The 20,249-nt window shown below is 23.2% G+C and overlaps 4 protein-coding genes across 5 annotated transcripts in view; 2 read left to right on the top strand and 2 right to left on the bottom strand.

Moving 5' to 3' along the window:
- The first annotated feature begins 4,138 nt into the window (after window positions 1-4,138).
- On the top strand, window positions 4,139-5,344 carry LOC129618723 (mediator of RNA polymerase II transcription subunit 8). Its single transcript, XM_055533671.1, has 4 exons — window positions 4,139-4,433; window positions 4,500-4,712; window positions 4,768-4,894; window positions 4,960-5,344. The coding sequence occupies exons 1-4, from the start codon at window positions 4,269-4,271 to the stop codon at window positions 5,211-5,213; spliced, it is 759 nt and encodes a 252-aa protein (XP_055389646.1). The 5' UTR covers window positions 4,139-4,268; the 3' UTR covers window positions 5,214-5,344.
- A 53-nt stretch (window positions 5,345-5,397) lies between these two features.
- On the top strand, window positions 5,398-6,584 carry LOC129618722 (reticulocyte-binding protein homolog 2a-like). Its single transcript, XM_055533670.1, has 3 exons — window positions 5,398-5,564; window positions 5,632-5,895; window positions 5,961-6,584. The coding sequence occupies exons 1-3, from the start codon at window positions 5,398-5,400 to the stop codon at window positions 6,424-6,426; spliced, it is 897 nt and encodes a 298-aa protein (XP_055389645.1). The 3' UTR covers window positions 6,427-6,584.
- LOC129618721 (thymidylate synthase) lies at window positions 6,505-7,782 on the bottom strand. Its single transcript, XM_055533669.1, has 2 exons — window positions 7,478-7,782; window positions 6,505-7,408 (listed from the first exon to the last, which is right to left on the bottom strand). Exons 1-2 carry the CDS (start codon window positions 7,587-7,589, stop codon window positions 6,594-6,596), a joined length of 927 nt encoding a protein of 308 aa, XP_055389644.1. The 5' UTR covers window positions 7,590-7,782; the 3' UTR covers window positions 6,505-6,593.
- Window positions 7,783-17,175: 9,393 nt separating this feature from the next.
- Window positions 17,176-20,249, bottom strand: part of LOC129618803 (teneurin-a) — a 364,957-nt gene continuing 361,883 nt past the window's right edge. For both annotated transcript variants that reach the window (XM_055533811.1, XM_055533812.1), the window contains one exon: window positions 17,176-20,214. In XM_055533811.1, coding sequence (XP_055389786.1) covers window positions 17,972-20,214 — 2,243 coding nt within the window. In that variant the 3' untranslated portion in view covers window positions 17,176-17,971. The remainder of the gene's footprint in view (window positions 20,215-20,249) is intronic.

Here is a 20,249-nt window from a genome sequence, read left to right as displayed (position 1 = left end):
TTCTCTTTTTTTTGTTAAAATTGTATAGTAATAATTTTTACTGAGCGCATTGTATGCAATAAGGAAGGTTACGCGATGGCAACAAATTTCGAATGTAGAGTTTTCAGTGGGAGAGCACTTCTGCATGATAGGGAAGCGTAAATAAACTACTTTTAGAGAGATGTCGGTCTGCCTGATTTGTAGATCCGTGTGTGTACACGCGTATCTCAAGTTCGGCTCAGCCCACTTTGATGAAATTTTATGTGTGAGTGTATTTCGGCTATTGTCAAGGAGATCCTTGGGAACTGAACTTTATCACAGGACAACTTTTCAATTTTGCGTATATAAAGAAATTTATAAATAAAATAATCAACCAATTTCTTCGAATTTTAATATTTAAATTCGGGGTATTAAAATAATGAATGTATAAAATTTTTTGGAGAAATCAGGGTTCGGAGGGGCTGATTTTGCATTTTTGACCATATCTACGGAACTAATTAATGGAATTTTCTGAAATTTAATATTTGACTTCTGGTTATTACCGGAACTAACTGTAGAGCTTTTCAGGAAATTCGAATGGAACAAAGCGGAACTCTACTAAGAATAAATTTTTTACATTTTTTGAGGAACATTAACTAAAAGCTTACTAGTGTCCATAAAATTGTCAGGAAGTTTTCAAAACGCATTTTCACAATCTTCTGTAACTAGACAATACACATTGCGGTCGATCATGTGTTGACCACATCAGATTTTTCATATTTTTTCCCCTTTTACTTGTACCTGGACAAATTTTAAGAGTTTTAAACACTTTACGAGAAGAAAAAATCTCTGTATTTCATTTTTAATATAAAAAAAATGTTTATTTAGTTATAAACAACGCTTTTCTTTTCTTTTTCCTCTTGTAGAGGAAATGTTTAACAAATGATTTTTATGAAGATTACTTTGTAATAATAAATTTATTCCTTAACTAATTGGCAACATTTTTAAAATTATAGGTACACAGTAATTACAAACTTTACAAAGAATTGAATAACTTAAAAGTTAATTTTCATGGTGAAAAAGTTGAAAAATCTATAATGGAAATGAAAAAGTTTTAAAAGAATTACACTTAATTATCTATAAATATTTGATGTTTTCTCCTCTTTAAGGTCAGAGATAACGGATCAGCAATTACTGATTTGAAGGCTGATGTAAGCACTATTTATATGTATATTACACAACATGTATATATGAGTTGGGTTGCATTTCTGATCACGACAAAATAGTATATTTAAATTTTTTATGTTTTAATTCAATAAAACTTGGTATTTCATTAAATAGAAGCTTATTGAATCACCGCAAAGTGTTTATTTTCAATAAAAAACAGTGGTTTCTTTAATTTCAAACGTGTGAGCTACGTGAACTTGGTCTGTTACTTATCCTACCGTTTGATGTGTTCTTCTTTCTGTGCATGGCATGCGCATTTTTATTGTCAATCCAATTCTTGCAAAATTAATTTTTCCAAAAATAAATTCTTTTAAGAAAATCTATCTAATTGTGTAATCCGATGAAGAAAATGCATACATCACAAATTATTATAATTATTCTGCTTTAAAGTATAGATTTTGTTTAGAAATTAAAACAAAATTCAAAAAAGTATATGTTAGATTTTTGTGTTAAACTTCCAATTTACATAATTTTAAAATCATCAATTATAATTTATATACAAAACATAATTTTATATACATACAAATTTTAAATAATGTAAATTAATTGTAATTTATGGGTAGTAAGTAAAAATGGCAACTTTCCATCGTATCTTTTCTTATATATCAATTCGTATTATAAAACGACTTTATTAAAACAATGTAAGAAAATTATACGACTTAATAAGCTATTCTGCAGGAAGATTTCATGTTCTTTCCAAAAGAACAAAATCATTAATACCTAAATTCATATATATATGTATGTATGTGTGTATATGTAGATAAGTTAATGTTTTTTCAATTTTAAAGAATGAAACTATGAATTTAACAATCAATTCCGATAATGACAATAAAGATGTCTGTGATTTAACACATTATAATGTACAAACATTCACTAATTTTTAGATAAACAAACATTATTTTTAAAGTTAACTATGCACATGTACGTAGATATCTTTCTTATATGTGTACTTGCCTTGTACCTATCTTCCTATAATATTATGTATAAGGCAATTTTCCTATTGAACTTCTAAATTAAATATAATTTCTAAACAAAACTTTCTCTAACATTTAGCAGAACGGCGACTATTTAAAGTTATTTTCAAAAAATTATCTCACAATTCTTAAGATTCTAATAGCTAACCAAAAAATATAATATTAATATAATTTAATTATATAATTTAGTTCATGTATGTAAATGTATGTATATTATTTAAAGGAAGCACACAATGCAAGTTCTTTCTTTAAATTATACAAACTAAATTTAAAATGAAAAGAATCTTAACTCTCACAAATAAATTAACTTATTTAAATAGGAAAACGTTAATAGAGTAAAATAATAGATAATAAATAAAACAATAAAACGAAAGTGGACAGAGAAGTGGAAATAAATTGTTTTAGAAAAAACCAAAATAATGAGAAGATTATAAGATTTCCAGTATATACTTTACTTTTCAACAGGCTGATATTTTCAAATAAGAATTTCCTTTTTATATTTTTTATACGTCAATATATACATACATAATATACATATGTACATACATTCGTAGTATAAAAAATTTGCTTTAAATTCAAGTATTATAAAAAGAAACCGCTTAGTTCTAAAATAAAAATAAAAGATACAAATAAGACAATAAAAATCGAATATACATATTAAATTTCTTATCGTAAAAAAATTATTAATAACTCACATAATTTTGTCAATTTGTTACCGTCAAATTTCTATCTTGAACATGTTTCATTATATTGCATTATAATTTATTATAATGTTTTCCTACATGAATTTTTACATTTCGCCGCGGAAACCGCACCTTTTGTGTTTTCACATTCAGGACGCAAAGATGCGCTTCAAGATTGTACATCCTAATTAAATTACTTCGTTTTATTATATTTGCAGCTTCAGTACTTGTCTTCAAATGATATTGGAATTCAAATTGAATTTTTACTATGTCAGTTTGATTTACAAACCAAGTTGTTATTAACAATTCAAGTCGAGTAAAATTTATTGATTAATTTGAAAGAAGTCGGCTTCAAGTCAAGTAACATTTATATGGGCATAATTATGAGTACTCGTAATTATATGATGGCGCAGTTAATAAGGATGCAATTTTCTAACTTTGCATATGCTGTCATATTCATACATATGTATATACAGAATATCAGACTGTCAAATTTTGAAGTACTGCTCTGCATCATGATTATGCTTTGCTCGACTTAATTAACAAAAAATTTGTGGCTGTCAAATTTTGAAGTGCATTATTCAACAATACTTCTTTCATCAAACATGTTGTGTGGTTACAATATATAACATTATCTATTTTTGCTTTAATATTTTATTATTTGTGAATTTATGATACCATATCGGGTGATTTTTGGCGTTATGGGTCGACTGAGCTTTAATTAATATATGCTTATGAAAACTGCACCGTGTACTTCCAATAAAAACTGCTATTATCAATAAACGTCAAACCAAAACCAAAGAAGAGCAAGACAAAAATGCTAAAATAAAAAAAAGAAACCTCAGTAAGTTAGTATCTACTTCTTTTACCTGCAAATTCTGTGGTAGAAGTTTTTCAGAATTACAAATAAAATGGACTGGTTTATGAAGTAAATTAAATTATTAGGTAATTAAATGAGTACTCAACTAAATAAAGTATGCTTTTCATAATTTAAAATTCATTATTTTTCTTCATTACTCCATGTGTTATTAATACTCGTTTCACAGTTTAATTTTTTATTATTACTTATTATTTTATTTTATTTTAAATATTAATTTAACAAATTTTTTCCACGCTACATCAATTGAACTATTGATTTTAAAAAAATAAAACTTTTAAAAACGAAACGAAATATACATATTCACCATTAATTTTGAGGTGAATAAAATATCAAAAATCAGCAATGGCAGCATTAAATTATAGAAATCAAAATTAAAATGTCAAAAAACTGACATTTGTCACTCTGTTCCTGTTCTGTTTGTTTTTTGTCAATTTCAATAGAAAGCAAAATCAAAAAACAAGAAAATTAATCACAAATTTTAGATTAACATACTTATTTTAAATATAATTAACATATATTTGTAAACAGTTTATTCTTCGAAGAAAAATGCAACGCGAAGAAAAACAATTAGAGGCCATGTTAGAGGCGATACTAATGAAATTGAATGATTTAAAGGCATCCATAGGAGCTATGATACACAAATTAGAGACGGAATATGAAACCATAAATTGGCCAACATTTTTAGATAATTTTGCACTTGTTTCTAGTCACGTAAATAGTTTTTCTTTTAAATACCTAAATAGAAAATTTTTGAATAATTTGACAACTTTTGTACAGCTTACAGGGTTATCAAAACTTTTATCAAAAGATTTCACATTTATACGTAATAGAACTGTCTTGCCACTTAAACTTTCGCCAGAACCAGACGATGTATTGTTACAAATAACCGAAGGTCGTGTTCCAGTATTTTCTCATGATATATGCCCAGATTATTTAAGAACAAAACCTGAACCTGCAGCAGAACAACGCATGCTGCAACATGAACAAAAGGTGAAACACTAAATGCAATTTACGCATTTATATTATTTTAATTAATTTACGACAGGCAAACAGTCTACTCCCAGAAACGGCTATGAAACAATTTACACAGTATAACAAAGTTATATCACATGTTTTTGATATGGTGAGTAAAGCTCGTGAAGAATGGGAAAACGAAACTAATACTAGAACTGGTAAACCATATTACTTTAAGCAAATATGTATAAATTTAAATATTTATGTTTTATCTTAAAACTAGGTCCTTCTCAAATAAGTAGTGTTACCGATACTCATGCTTTAGTAGCAGCAATCGGTATGGGTAAAGGCCTTAAATCATCTATGCAAGTTCCTACACCAGGAATGATGCCGCCGGGAGCTCCAGGAATGATGCCACGTCCTCCAGCAGCGATGGGTGCCTCAGTTAGTCCTGGAGTTAATCCGTTAGGAAAAGCTCCAGCAGGCATCAAAACTAATATCAAATCAGCCAACCAAATTCATTCTTTTGGCAGATAAACTTGTTCGACTTTTTTAAATCATATATTTATCATTATTTAATATCGAAACTTCTACGTTAATAATTTAAAATAAAAAAACATAGACACATAACAAATTAAACTCAATATTTTTGATTGGTTTTTTTAATATAACTTGTTTTTTAGACTTGATTTTGCATTTCAGTTTCGGATTATATTTTCTAATGGCGTTTTATTCAAATCAGATTAATAGAAATAAAATAGAACCGCGTATAAGTTGTCCTGAATTTGAAAATTCATTGATTTTAGAAAGCCTACCAAATCAAAAATACCGTGCCTCGAATACCGTAATTATTTATAATAGCTTCAGAGATACTAACAAAAAAGCTAGGTAAGTTAACTTAGAGTTTTCAAAAAGTGTGATTAAACTTTATAACGCTTAATACACATTTATAAAGATGTAGTAAGAATTCAGAAGCGACTATCGAAAGATTTACGGGACAGAGTAACGAACCAAAAAATAAAGATCACTTTCATTCGAATCATTCCAATGGATCTGATATTTTTGTGGGGGACGGATTGCATATACCAAAACTTAGTTTGAATTTTAGTGAATCACTTGCATCCAACGAAAACGAATGTTTTTCTTATAGTAAAATAAAAGAAGTTACAAAGAATATAGAGAAACCAAATGCTTTTGAAGAATGGTTTAAAGCAAAACAGTAAAATTGTTTCTTTATAAAATTAGTAGTAATCGAATTAAATTTAGTTTTTATATATTTTTTAGAGCAAAAAAATTATACGAAAGTAAACTTAAAAAAGAGTTAGAATTAAAAAAACAAATGGAAAAATTGGAAAGAAAAGGAATTGCTCAAGAACAATTTCAAGAATGGTTGAAGAAAAAGCTCGAAAAAGAAAAGTTTGAAAAGAAAAAGAACGAAGGGAATAAGGAAAAAATAAAACTTACAAAATGTAGCAACAATCCTACTGAAGAAGATCGTAAAAAGTGTTTTGAATTATGGTTAAAGAATAAAATTGAAAAAGAGAGAGTGACACAACAAAAATATAAAGAAAAATTAATAAAAGAACAAGAGCAAAAGATAGAAAGGGAACAGCAAGCAAAAATTTTATATGACGAATGGTCAAAAACAGCACCTTTTAAACCAAGGCCTGTTCCATTAAATAAAGGACTTTTAACTTTAAAGGGAACAATATCTGATTTATTTATTAATCCAGAACCATGGAAAACGTAAAAATTACCATATTGTGTGTAATTCAAAAATTTGCATCATAAAGACATATGCATATGTAAACCCATATTATTTTAAAAATATACAATATATTAATCGATTTGGAACATAAAAAGCTGTGGTACAAACTCAAAAGTTATATGTGAAACTAACTATTAAACATTTAAATTTTATACTGCCATTTCCATAGCAATTTTAGGATACGGGTTATAACCGATAATTTCAAAATCTTCAAATTTAAAATCTTCTATATTTTCTATTTTTCTTTTAATATTTAATTTTGGAAATGCTCTTGGTGTTCTTTTAAGTTGCTCTTTCAATGGCTCGATATGATTTAAGTAGACATGAGTATCTCCCATCGTATGAACAAAATCACCTGGTTTAAGGCCTGTTATATGTGCAATCATATATGTCAAGAGCGAGTAACTTGCTATATTAAAAGGCACACCTAAGCCCATATCAGCAGACCGTTGATACATTTGACAAGACAATTCATCATTAGACACATAAAACTGTATAAAACAATGACATGGTGGTAACGCCATTTCTGGTAAATCTATTGGATTCCAAGCCGACATAATTATTCTTCTGTCGGTAGGATCGTTTTTTATTCGATCAATAACATTTTTCAATTGATCGATACCTTTTTCATTGTAATCATCATTACATGTTCCGTATTTAGCACCAAAATGTCTCCATTGAAAACCATAGATTGGGCCTAAATCTCCAACTTCACGGTCGGTGAAACCGGATTTATCAAGAAACTCTCTGGTACTATTCCCATCCCATATTTTAATACCTTTTTCTTGTAATAATTTTGCATCAGTTTTACCATGTATAAACCATAATAATTCTTCAACAACCGCACGCCAAAATACTCTTTTTGTTGTCAATAAAGGGAATATTCCATCTCGAAGATTGAAACGCATTTGAGTACCAAAAATCGATACAGTACCAGTTCCGGTACGATCTCCTTTCTTAACACCTGAAAATTTATTTTTAAAAAATATTGTTCTTTAGACCAAGGCATAAACTAATATATTTCTATATTCACCTGTTTCTATTATTTTTTTAATCAATTGTAAATATTGATTTTCATCATGATTTGGTTCGACATTAGCTTCATTTGATGATTCCGTTCCAAGAATTCCAGTTGTAGGAGGCATTAAAAAATGTTTGAAAAGCGGTCGTAACGCAAAAAATAAAATTCTTAAAAATCTGATTTATAAATTTAAATAAGTTGAGAATTATTGCTTTTTTTACGATTAATAGTAGTTTGATTTTACAATAAAAATGTTTGGATTATGTAGCGATTAATGACGAAATTATATTTGTCTCATCACTTTACTTTTTATTTACTTTAATTTTAAGCGGGAAAAATAAAACTGGGATAAAAAGAAAAAGCATCTGTGTCAGCGCAAAGCTAAGATTTTGTACAAAAAACCGGCATTAAGATTTGCCAACTTCTTGATATTTATTAAGCTAAACGTGAACCAGTAATGTGGTAATACCCTTCAAAACATTACTTTAATTATTAATTAATATACATAATCACAAATTAATTTTACTCATAACAGGCATTATTGTACAAATTAATCTCTTTAAGTCGAATCGGTAATTGAAATTAGAAAAACTATTTCCAAATACAGGACTATTTTGAAAACAAATATTATACAATTTGTATGCATATTTGATATGTATAAAATAGAACTCGTATAAAAGAGTGTTATAGAATAAAAAAAGGATAAATATAAATAAAACAATAAAAAAATTCAAAATTTCTTTTTTTCTTAATGTTAATTATAAATTACAGATAACAGGTATGATTGCAAATATTTTAAAGCTTACGTACATATAACATAGAATTAGACAGTACATACAACAGAAAAACATATCTTTTCAAAGCTAAAAGTTTTTAAACACAAAATTTTACCTTACCAAACTTGAGAACACTTTAAATATAGTTAAAATGATGACGGCATAATTTTCAGTAATTTTTGTTCAAAAAGTAATATACCAGACTTACAATTCATACCTGTGTATAGTGCCGTGAGAGGCATTTTTCCAATGCAAATTGTACATTTTGTGCATTTTGGTTGTGCCGCACCCGACTCGACGAACTGTATGCGGCTCTTTGATTTATATGATCTGCAAAAAACTCTTTCAATTATTACCCAACACAAATCAAACTTCAATCCATATTAAATAATTTTGAAATATTTTTGATATTAAAACCTCAGCATATTGATTAAGTTCCACACTGGTTCTGTTTGTCGATAAACTTTATATTAGGTAAAAAAATGAGGTGAATTTAAAAAAACTAGAAAATACAAGATTGGTTCGATTCATTGATAAACTTTATGTTATGCATGTGTGTATGTAGTTAAAAAACTGAGGTGAAATTAACAGAACTATGTTATATTAGAAAACCATACCATAATGGTTCTGTTCTTTGATAAACTTTATATTCGTTAAAAAATTGGGGTGAAATTAATAAAGCTACAAAACAATAGATAGTTGAATAAATTCTATCATCATCTAGTTGTTTCAAAAACTTCCAACAAATGCCTCTTGCTATCGGTAAGTTGGAAAATATTTGCGTTCAATTATAAAACTCAGAAAATATAAGATCTATCTGTTAAAATTCGAAAAAAATACTATTTCAATTAACCGAAAAAGAATTGCATATCTGAACAGATCATCGACAGATTGATTGAAGAATAATTTGAACATAATATAAATGAAACCTATAGTTATTGAACATAAAATCATTTGCATTTGTCTATGGCTTTACCACAGTCATATAACCTAATACTAAAATGCTGATGAATTCGACACTCCAAGAGAGTTCGATAAATTGATGAATTATTATAATGAATTGTCATAACGATGAACCTAATAATATAATATGTAATCGTGATTGAAAGGCAAAAAAAGAGCTTTATAACCTCTGTTGTTAATATTGTGTCTTTCTATGAGAAAAGTATACATACGACATAATACTTGATTATCAGTTGGGTCATTCATGGTGGGTATAAAGAAAAAAACTTCACATTTTTTTTTTTAATTATTTTTTATTTTTTTTTTTAATTTATTTTTATTAAATTATTTCTTAAACACTAATAAGTTGTTGTTGTTTTTTTTTCAATCATTTTATTTTATTTTTGTTTTATAACTATTAGTTTTATTTTTCTTTAATAATTTTTATTTATACACATATATATTATATATATATCTATTTATATTTATTATTTATATTTAGTATTTACAGAGCATTACAATTTTTTTTTCTTTCTTGAATTTATTTTTTTTTAATAATTTTATTTTTTATTTTTAAATTCATCATTCTTTTTTTTTTTAATTTTAATAAATAGTTTATTGTAATTTACAATTGTTTTTTTCTATATTCAATATTTTATGTATAAATAACTAATTTTTAATTTTAATATTTTTTTTGTGTTTTTTCTTATTTTTTAATGCAATTTTTTGTTCTTTGTTTTTCATTTTAAAGGAAAATTTTTAAAATTTCATATTTGGTTTGTATTTTTTTTTAATTATTATTTTTTTTTTTGCTTGCTTAATAAAACAAATATGATTTTTTGTAATTTTTTTTACATTGTTGTCATTCTCTTTCTTTAAATTTGCCTATATTATTTTTTAGGTTTTTGATTTCTACATGATGTATAAATTAAGTTTTGCTTTTTAGTTTAATAATATTTTTAAATATTTAATATTGACTTATAAAAGAACTTAATTTTTGAATTTTTGAATTATATAAAAAAGTTATAGCTGTCATTTTTGCTTTTGTTTTTTTTTTATTTGCTTTATAGTTTAATGTAATTAAATATTTAATAGATTTTGTTTTTTTTTAATGAAAATAATTGTTTTGATGTTTCGCAGCAGTGTTGTTATTTTTTTAGTTTTCCTTTATCTTTAATTTTTTTTTTGTTTTTGATACAATTTGTTTTCTATATATATAGATATAAATGTACTTCTACATTATATTCTATATATAATAATATAATTAATAAAATATTTTAAATTTACGAATTTTTCAAATTTTTTGTTTCCATTTTGTTTTTTTTTTACATAATATTTAAACACAATTTTAATTTATATATATATAATAATAATATATTTATAAATATATATATATAATTTTAATAATAAAAGTACAAAAAAATTAATTATATATAATATTTTTAATTATATATATATATAATATGTATTTAATTTATATTTTTTGTTTTGGTAGTACAAATAAACAACTTTTATTTACAACATTTAATTTTTTCTTTTGTTTTTTTTTAATATATAGAATTAGTACATAAATATAATTGTTATATGTTTTATATAATATAAATATTTTTTTTAATATTTTGTATTTATTTATATATTATTATTATTATTATTATTATTATTATTATTATTATTATTATTATTATTATTATATTTTAATATATTAGTATATTTCTATGTGTATATGTAATTATTTTTCATTCTATATTTTCTTTTACTATTTACAAAAATAGGTACATTTTTATTTAATATTAATTAATAATGTTTATTTTTGTTTTTTTCTTTTTTAATATCTTCATTATTTATATTAAAATTTATTATATTTTGTTTCTTCTTTTATTTTTTTTTTGTTTTTTACTAATTACTCTATTTTTTTTTTGTTTGTTTTTCTTTATTAATAATAATAATTATTTTATTATTTTTATTTTCTATTTTTAGTTGAGATATACATACATATTATGTGAAAGATATATTTATGTTTGTTTATTTTTATTTTAATTACTTTGTATATTCGTGATTATTTTAATGAATTATTTTTTAATTATATATGATTTCCTTTTGTGTTTGTTGTGTATGTTGTTTATTATTTAATTAATTTATTAGAGTGTTTATATTTAATCTCTGTTGGTTCGTTTTATATAATATTATTATTTTACTTTGTAATTATATATTTTTATTTGTATATCTTTTCTTGTTTTTGTTTTGTTTTATAGATACCTAATAATTTATTGTTGTGTACGTGTTTTTTTGTGTATATTTTTTTCGTTATTATATATAATATAGTTTTCATTCTAAATTATATATTAATTTTAATTAATGATATACGAATGTATGTGTCTGTGTTATGTGTGTATTTTGTTGTCAAATTATTATGTATTTGTTCAATAACAATAATAATTATAATTTATTTATTATTATTATTATAATATTATTATAATATAATGTATACGTTTAGGAGAGACCGTGCACATTTTTTTCATATTTATTTTTATTAATCAATTTTTTTTCTTCTTTTTCAATTTTATTCATTTTTAATATATATATGTAACTGATATTTTCATATATAAATAATATTTCTACATTATTATGTTTATTGTAACTATTTCTTTCTTTTGTTTCTTGGACAAAGTGTATTATAATATAATTGGTTTGTTTTTATTAAATTATTTAAATTTTTTTTGTTTATAATATATACTATTAACATAATATAATAATAATGTATTTTATTTTATTATATCCCAGCAATGTTAGTTAGTTTTCTTTTTACCTACTTAGACATATAAATTTATATATTATATATATGCATATTGTTTTGTAGATACATATAATATATATATATATATATAAATAGAAATACCATATTACATTTAAATTCTTACTTAAGTTGATAATATTTGGCAACAATAATGATAATAATAATAATAACTTTTTTTTTATTTGAATTTTTTTATATATTTAGATGTATTTTTAATTCTAAAATATCAGTTTTTTTTTTAATAAAAAAAAAAATTATTATTTTAATTAATTTTTTTTTTTACAAGGATATACAGTGGTTTCTTATTTTGTGTGTTTACAATGTCACCGGTATAAATTTAATAATACTGGTAATGCTTACGTTATAAAATAAAAAAAAAACATAAATTTGTATTAGTACTAACATTAATTACTTCCTAATTTTTACAAATAAAATGAAATTTATTATTATTTAAGACTTTTTGCAATTTAAAAAATTTTAGAATTAATTTGAGTAATAAAACAATTTGAAAAAATAAACTTATTATCTTCAAAATCAAAAAAAAAAATAATGTGGAATGACCAGAGTCAGTTTTAAAGAAAAATAGAATTAAAATATTTAGAAATTTTTTCAAGTGGGAAAAATTACGACTAGAATGACATATTAAGAAAGAAAAAATGAATGATTTTTAAAAAAAGTGAGTGGAAAACACCAAAATCTAAATCTAATATCAATTTGACTTTTTAAATTAATTTCTTAAAATTTCACATATTTAATTTGACTTATTAAAATTGCTGTATAAGTCAAGATGACATTTAATTTTACATTTTGGTAGCTAGATCATTCACTCAATAAATTATGCAATTTACCCTAAAAATTGTGTTATATAAAAATTATTTGATTCATGCATACAAACTTTTTCTTTTAATTTTATTAGTGTATGTATGTATTTTACTTATTTCAAGAAATTTTCTTATTAGAATAACTCGTCGTTTAATTTTAACATGCTTATACAATGTGCATATAAACCTTAATATCGCAATGAATTTTAAAACACAATAACTATATATAACGGATGATAGTTTGCCTAAAAAAAATTTCATGTACAAAATATTAACACAAATTTTACATAATTATAACCGTGTATACACAATATTACAAAAGTACATACATTAACATATTAAATATCAATTATTTTTTTCTTAAATTTAATTATAAATAATATTTTTTAAAAAATATAATATTATTTTTGGTTTTGGACCGAAAACAAAATGAAAAGTACAAAAAAAGAATTTTATTTAAATAAAAATAATTTTTATATATAACTATATAGGTATTGGTAGATTAACTATAGCAATTATTTAAATTAGCCTTGATCTGATGATCGACTGACGTCCAAATGCTAAATTTTCAGATTTTTATTGTTGAATATGATACTGATCTACTTCGCAAGCAATGATAGAATTTAAAAATTATAAAGCTTCATCTGTTCCACATAATATTTTGTTGTAAAACTGCTGTGAGATTGCTATAGCTATATTAGATTTGTGTATATAAATCTAACACTATAATAATAAAAGTATTCGAACATTACAAAGTACAAGTTTAAAGAATATAAAAAAAAGAAAATCTGCTGGCAAATTTTTTGAGTATTTTCAATTATTTATAGTTACAATATAAAATTTCAAAATGATTTTTATTTTTTTAAACTTATTTATTCTTAAGTTACTAATATGGCAGTTATTTTATAAATTGCTTAACAAATATAAAATTTTAAAAATAATAAATACATAGAATATTTTTTTGGTTTTTGAATATTTTTTAATTAAAAAGAAAGTATAATTTGTATTTATGAAATTTATTTATTTTATGTATTTTGGGCTATTTTTTAATTTAAGTGAAAAAATTGTATTAAAATACAAATTTATAAAAAAAAATACAAATGTAAATATTAGGAGGTATAAAAAGTATTCAAAATTTCATGAAACCATTTTATTATATTTTTATAGTATTTGGTTGGAAACCATAAGAAGAATATTGTTATTGTAAAACAAACATAATTATTTCATTCACTCTAATTGTATAATATTATCAATTATAAAAATGATAGTTATAATGGAGTAAAAAAAAGTTTTCAAAATAATTCTTTTTTTCCATGTAATTATTCAAAAAATAAATTGATTTAAGAATTTGATTGTGCATCTAGCAATTTTGTTCGGCAAGTAAGACAAAAGTGAGTAACTATCATATATTGGCATAATGTAATTTTCGAGTAGAAAGAATTATACGAGTACGAAGTAATTCGTTCATCTGATTTAAAACAAAATGCATTAGGCTAATGTAAACAATGGGACTGTAGAAATTCAAATTTAAAAATAGATAATAGATAAACTAATGTTTACTAATATACTATTATTGAGAATCGATTCAAAAGTCTATATTATATTTTCATATTTTGGCCTATGGAAAATTTTATTAAAATATATTTAAAAAATGTCTGCACATTTTTGGTAATAATTTAGCCCTTAATACTTATATTTGTTTGTAATCTTTACATATCAAAATTTAATGTTATAAAAAGAAATAATTACCCATATACTTTTTTAGACGTGCATCATTTGAGGTGATATGGGATATTATTGAAGAATTTTAATTTTCAATTAAAATAATAATAACCTATAAATTTCTAAAATGAAAATCTAAAAACTTTATCTATTCTGTATCGGCTCAAGCAACGCTTTTGACTATAGAATGTAGGTGAATGAAAATATTTTCATAATATTATTTTTAAATTAATTTTTAAAAAATGCTAAGAATAAATAACTGTTTTACAAGCTTTGCTATATAAAATTGTTTTTATGAAATTTTTTACTTTCTTTCTATAATAATTAAATTTTTAGAATATTTTTTTCTAAGACAATATTACCCGAGTGAAAACCTAAATTGAGGTAATTTTCACGTTACTTCGATACTTATGTTAAAATTTTTTATTTTTATATAATAATTTGATATTAATTAGCCCAAATTTTTTAATTTAATGTAGACGGAGAAAAAAATATTAAAATATTTAAAATATCAAAAAACCAAGATTGTTATTCTAAAAATTAAGTATTTTATATAGAAATTGTGTTATTTTTTCATCTTAAATTGATATGCGATTGATATAATACTTATTATTATTTTTTATTTTAATTAATTTAAATTATATTAAAAAAAAAATTTTTTTTTGCATTTACACGTATTTTTTTTTATAATTAATGCTTTTGCATTTTTCAAAATTTTTAATTAACCAACAGATTTTATTTATGAAATTTATTTATAAAACTGAATATTAAATTTGAATAAAAGCAGATAAAAAATGGTGAAAAAATTATTTTCAAAAAATTTTAGATGATTATGAAGTAATTGAATTGATTATTAATACAAATACAATAAATTTATACAATAAATATAATAATTATTTTAATTCAATAAATATGAAACCGAAACAATTGAGAATTTAGAGCATTATACAAAATACTAATTAGTAATTATATAATATAATTATTATGTTTTTTTTTTGTTTTTTTTTTAATTTTTCTTAAATATTTTTCAAAATATATTTATATTTATTTTATTTTGAAATAGATAATAATTATATTTTAAGGAGATTTTTTTCTTTTTTTAATTTTAAAATTAAAAATGTTTTTCAAACGTAATAATTTAAAAATTTTCAGTTTCGATTTTTGGTTTTACAAAAAATTTTTTTTTTTTCACAAATTGGTCTCATAATAATTTTAAAATTATAAGGTTAAATTTTTTTTTTGCATTTATTTTTTATTTGTATATAAAATGAAATTTTATTATATTTCGTGTAAAATGGAAATAATTAAAATATTAAAATTTTTTAAAAATTAATTTCATTTCAAATTTATAAATTAATAATGGAAATTTTGAAAATTACAATAGATTAAAAAGAATAAATTAAGATTTACGATATATGCATGTATTAATATCGAATATAGAAAGAAAATATGTATGGAATCATTAATATGGACAATCTACTATATGGTATCTTTAATTAAAATTAGTGAAATAATAAGTTACAGTAAATTGAGTATAAAGTAACTTAAAATATATATATATTTAAATTTTAGTAATGATAACAGTAAATTTTAATTAAATATTTCATCTCTTTTAAATACTTTTGACTTTAAATTTCAGATAATTAAAAAGTAATATTGAAAAAATGATAAACCATTCAATTTTACTATTATAATTCAATTTTAAATTATATTAAAATCTAATGGATATGAAAACATATTAATTATCTCATATCCTTAAAATTGCGGTAATAATAAGGTATTAATACTGAAAACAGGTTACTTAAAAATCACGGTTTGTGTGTTAATAATTTATTTTTCTTTTCAACAATAAAATATATTTGAATTATTTCGCTATTGAATGTCTTTACGAGTAATAATAGATACTAAAATAAAATATTAAATATTTTCAGTATGAGATATTCAATACGATAATTCCCATTTTACACGAAAATTCTAAAAATTTCATTTAATCATTTTTATAAAATTATAATAAATTTTTGTTAAATTTTACTTTTTAATTTGAAATATTTTAAGTTTTTATTTATTTTTTTTTTTAAATAGTTTTAATGAGTTGTTTAAATCCTACGCCAGTCTCAAAATAGCTCGAGTCATTTTTTTTTTAGAAGTTTTTTTTTTATATATTTTATTGATATATGTATATATATATATATATATGTATGTATATATATAATTTTTTTGCCTTTGAAATATACCTATGTATTTATAATATATATGTATAATAAATAATTTCCTTAATAATTTTTTTTTCTTCATTTTAATTTTATTTTATACAAATTCAACTAAATTCTATTCCTGTGTTCTGTATGTTTTCTTTTTTTTTATTTTTTTTTTCTTAATAAATATTTTTAATACATTTCTATCATATTTTTTGTTTTTTTTTTTTTTACTTTTTTTTTTAATTAAATTATTATTTATTTAAATATTTTTAAATTAATTTAATTTTTTCTTTTGTGTGTGTTTGTGTATATATTCTATTCGTAATCCTTGTTGCAAAAATTCACATAATAATTTCAGTGAATTTTAGTTTTTTATTTGAATAATTCATTAAATGAGAAATTTGAATTTTGATTCTGGATTTTTTTGTTTCAGATTTTTATGTAATTATAGTAGAGTTATTGCATCAAAATATCATTAGCTTTAGTCTCTTAATATAATAGATAAGAAGCTGATTTTTATGAATTTCAATTGAATTATACTTAAGTTTATATGAAATTGAAAGAAATTTTATGAATAATTTATTATATAAGTTGAAAATCGAGATTTTTAATATTTTAAGTAATTAAAATTTAAATGTTGCTTCAAATAGAATTGATTTTATAGGAAATTTTTGAATATATAATACAATCACCTCAAATGGTATGCCTAAGAAAATATAAGTCAATCAGTCTAATATTGTTAAATTTCACATAATACTGTAATAATGGATTATTCACCTTGGATTATTTTAATTAATTATTATTAATATTATTAATTTTATGAAACAATTAATATATTTTAATAAATACAAATTTGATATTAGAAAATAAATTTGGATTTTTGGAGACTTTTGCCATGATATTTTGTTACAATGTCATTCCTATTTTATATGATTCCATTTAAGTTAATGAAAATTATTTTTTATAAAACGGAATTATTTATAAATAATACTTTTTTTTAACATTTTTTTTTTGTGTATTCAATCATTTTGTTAAGCTAACAAAGCATATTTTTATCACCTAAGCATTTATTTTTTTTTTTATGTTTTCCATTAATTTCTTTGTTTCTTCTCATTTCTTATTTTATAAATAAATTAATTACATTATTTTTTAATAACTTATTTCTGTTTTTTGTTTTCAAATTTGTTTTTTAATAGTTTTATTTTTTTTTTTTTAGTTTTTATTTATATATATAATTAATTAAGGGATGATAGTTACGATGATAAGGGCTCATGATGATGCGAATCCATTTTATTTATCGCACTTTCTAATGTTTTATTATTATTTTTATTAAAATTTATTTCTAAATTACTTAAATCACCTAATAATTTATTATTTTTATTATATTGATTTATACTTTGATTATTTGTTTCATGAGATGAGATATTATTTTCATTATCATTTTCATCTTCTATATAATCATTTGATATTTTTTTGTTTAATGATTTTTGATGAAATGATATTGAATTAATATCTCGTCGTTTTCTTTTACGTATTGGATTTGCTTTCTTTTTAGTAAATTTAATATTAAATGGATCTTCAGCTAATTCTGGATATTGGCTAACATCGTGAACATATTCACCCTCATATAAATTGACATATCCCTGTTTTAAAATTTCATCAATTTCTGATTGTGTCCAATCATTATTGGTAGTTAAACCATTATGTAATGCTTCTTTTTCTCTATGCCATGCTTTACGTACAGCTGTAAGTTTTGCATGATGCATTAAACGTTGTTTTTCTTTTTCAACAGTTGTTCCATATCGTAAATTAATAATTGCATGTTGGCCATGTATTTTAACATCTAAGAAATTATTACCACTGCCATTTTCACGTGTTATTTCATGGAATGTTGTATTAACTTGTCCTTGAAGACGTTTTAATTGTTGGCGATCTTCACTAGCTCGCCATGCGTCTTCTTTAACAAAGAAGAATGAATCTTGTTGAGCGTTGTGAACAACAAACGTAAATGGTAATAATTTTGATCTATTAAATACTGATGTATATACATCACGATAAATAGCATTTGCTGCTGGTACACTAGAAACAATTGCTTGTCCATCAAATGTTCTTGATACAACAATACCTTTACCAAATGGTGGATCAGAATCCGAACCAATTTTTAATGGCTTAGGATTCATAACATCAAATTTAAGTGATGATTTTGGTGGAGCTGATAATTGTTCAAAGTCTGACATTCTACGTATATTTAAATGAGCTAAGAAACCAGATTCAACTGACATAGTAGGAATATTATCAATTGAACGTTTCAAATCAGTAGCGATCGGATTCCTTAACGTACGACCCCATAATGAGGGTTGTTCCCATAGTGGTCTAGATAATTGTGGTACTAAGTTTCTAACATTTATTCCTAATTTATTCATCCAAGCTGTAAAATCACTTGGGTAATTTCTATTATGATCAATATTAATTGGATCATTTCCATTGAAGCGATATAAATGCATTTTTGTTGGTGTTATTACACGCTCAGCAACGTCTTCCCAGTTTGGTGACATCCATTGACCAATTAATGGATCATAAACTCGGCCATCAGCAAAATGAACAAGTGTTGTAACTTGATCTAAAATTCCACCACAAAAATCAATTGGCAAATAGAAATATGGATTTGAGTCATAAATTATATGTCCAAAAGGTGATCTCATGATTTCCCTTTCACCTTCGCCATACTGGTTGAAAATCATTATTGGTGTTCCACTTTGATCTGTTGCAACATAGAATTTTTTGCGATATACTTGCACAAATATTAAATGTCCAAAATCGTCGTATGTCAGTGACATTAACTTGCCATCGCGTGGGGAATAAATTTGGCTGACTTCATGTGGCCGTTGCTGGTTATTGTAGAAGAACTGTGTTACGTTTCCAAAATTATCTTTCCGCGTTGTTAAACGTTTCATATGATCATAAGAATATTTTACATCAAATCTTCCTCGTTTAATAGCTCTGACAAGCAAACCTTGAGTGTTATAATGGAAACGTTCTTCTCGAGCATTTTGTGCAACCAAACCACGTGAATCATACTTGTATTGTCCTTCACCGAATTTAACAATTCGATCCATGTTATTGTATTCCATTGGAATAGTATTGCCTCGGTAGGTTAGTGATAACAAATTACCATTATCATCATATCTGAATCCCCATGGTTCTTGGGCTTCAACACCAACTAACTGTCCATCACAATCCCATGTATAGTTTTTAACATTTGTATAAGTTTGAACAGCCATGTTTCTTGTCCAAGTTTTTGTTTGTGTTATTCTACCGTGCATTCCATATGAGAATTCCATTCTAAATACTGGAACTCTGTGAATAGATAACGACACTTTCGTAACAAGAAAACGTCCGTCGATTGTTCTCGTAAACGTTGCTGTTCCATCTAAAACTTGAGTTTGATTTACTTTTGGATGTAAAATCTTGAACTGCCCAATTAAATTTGGTTGCCCTAAAATAACAAATATAATAAATTATTATTCAAAT

Source organism: Condylostylus longicornis, unplaced genomic scaffold (assembly GCF_029603195.1).
Source record: "Condylostylus longicornis isolate FDR11 unplaced genomic scaffold, ASM2960319v2 ptg000010l, whole genome shotgun sequence".
Classification (NCBI taxonomy): Eukaryota; Metazoa; Arthropoda; class Insecta; order Diptera; family Dolichopodidae; genus Condylostylus; species Condylostylus longicornis.
This window is presented reverse-complemented; position numbering and strand designations above follow the sequence as displayed.

Coding starts and splice junctions, on each gene's coding strand:
- LOC129618723 (XM_055533671.1), top strand. CDS start 4,269: ATGCAACGCGAAGAAAAACAATTAGAGGCCATGTTAGAGGCGATACTA. Junction 4,434..4,499: donor TTGCACTTGTTTCTAGTCAC/GTAAATAGTTTT, acceptor ACTTTTGTACAG/CTTACAGGGTTATCAAAACT. Junction 4,713..4,767: donor TGCTGCAACATGAACAAAAG/GTGAAACACTAA, acceptor AATTTACGACAG/GCAAACAGTCTACTCCCAGA.
- LOC129618722 (XM_055533670.1), top strand. CDS start 5,398: ATGGCGTTTTATTCAAATCAGATTAATAGAAATAAAATAGAACCGCGT. Junction 5,565..5,631: donor GATACTAACAAAAAAGCTAG/GTAAGTTAACTT, acceptor ACATTTATAAAG/ATGTAGTAAGAATTCAGAAG. Junction 5,896..5,960: donor GAATGGTTTAAAGCAAAACA/GTAAAATTGTTT, acceptor TATATTTTTTAG/AGCAAAAAAATTATACGAAA.
- LOC129618721 (XM_055533669.1), bottom strand. CDS start 7,589: ATGCCTCCTACAACTGGAATTCTTGGAACGGAATCATCAAATGAAGCT. Junction 7,409..7,477: donor TAAAAAAATAATAGAAACAG/GTGAATATAGAA, acceptor ATAAATTTTCAG/GTGTTAAGAAAGGAGATCGT.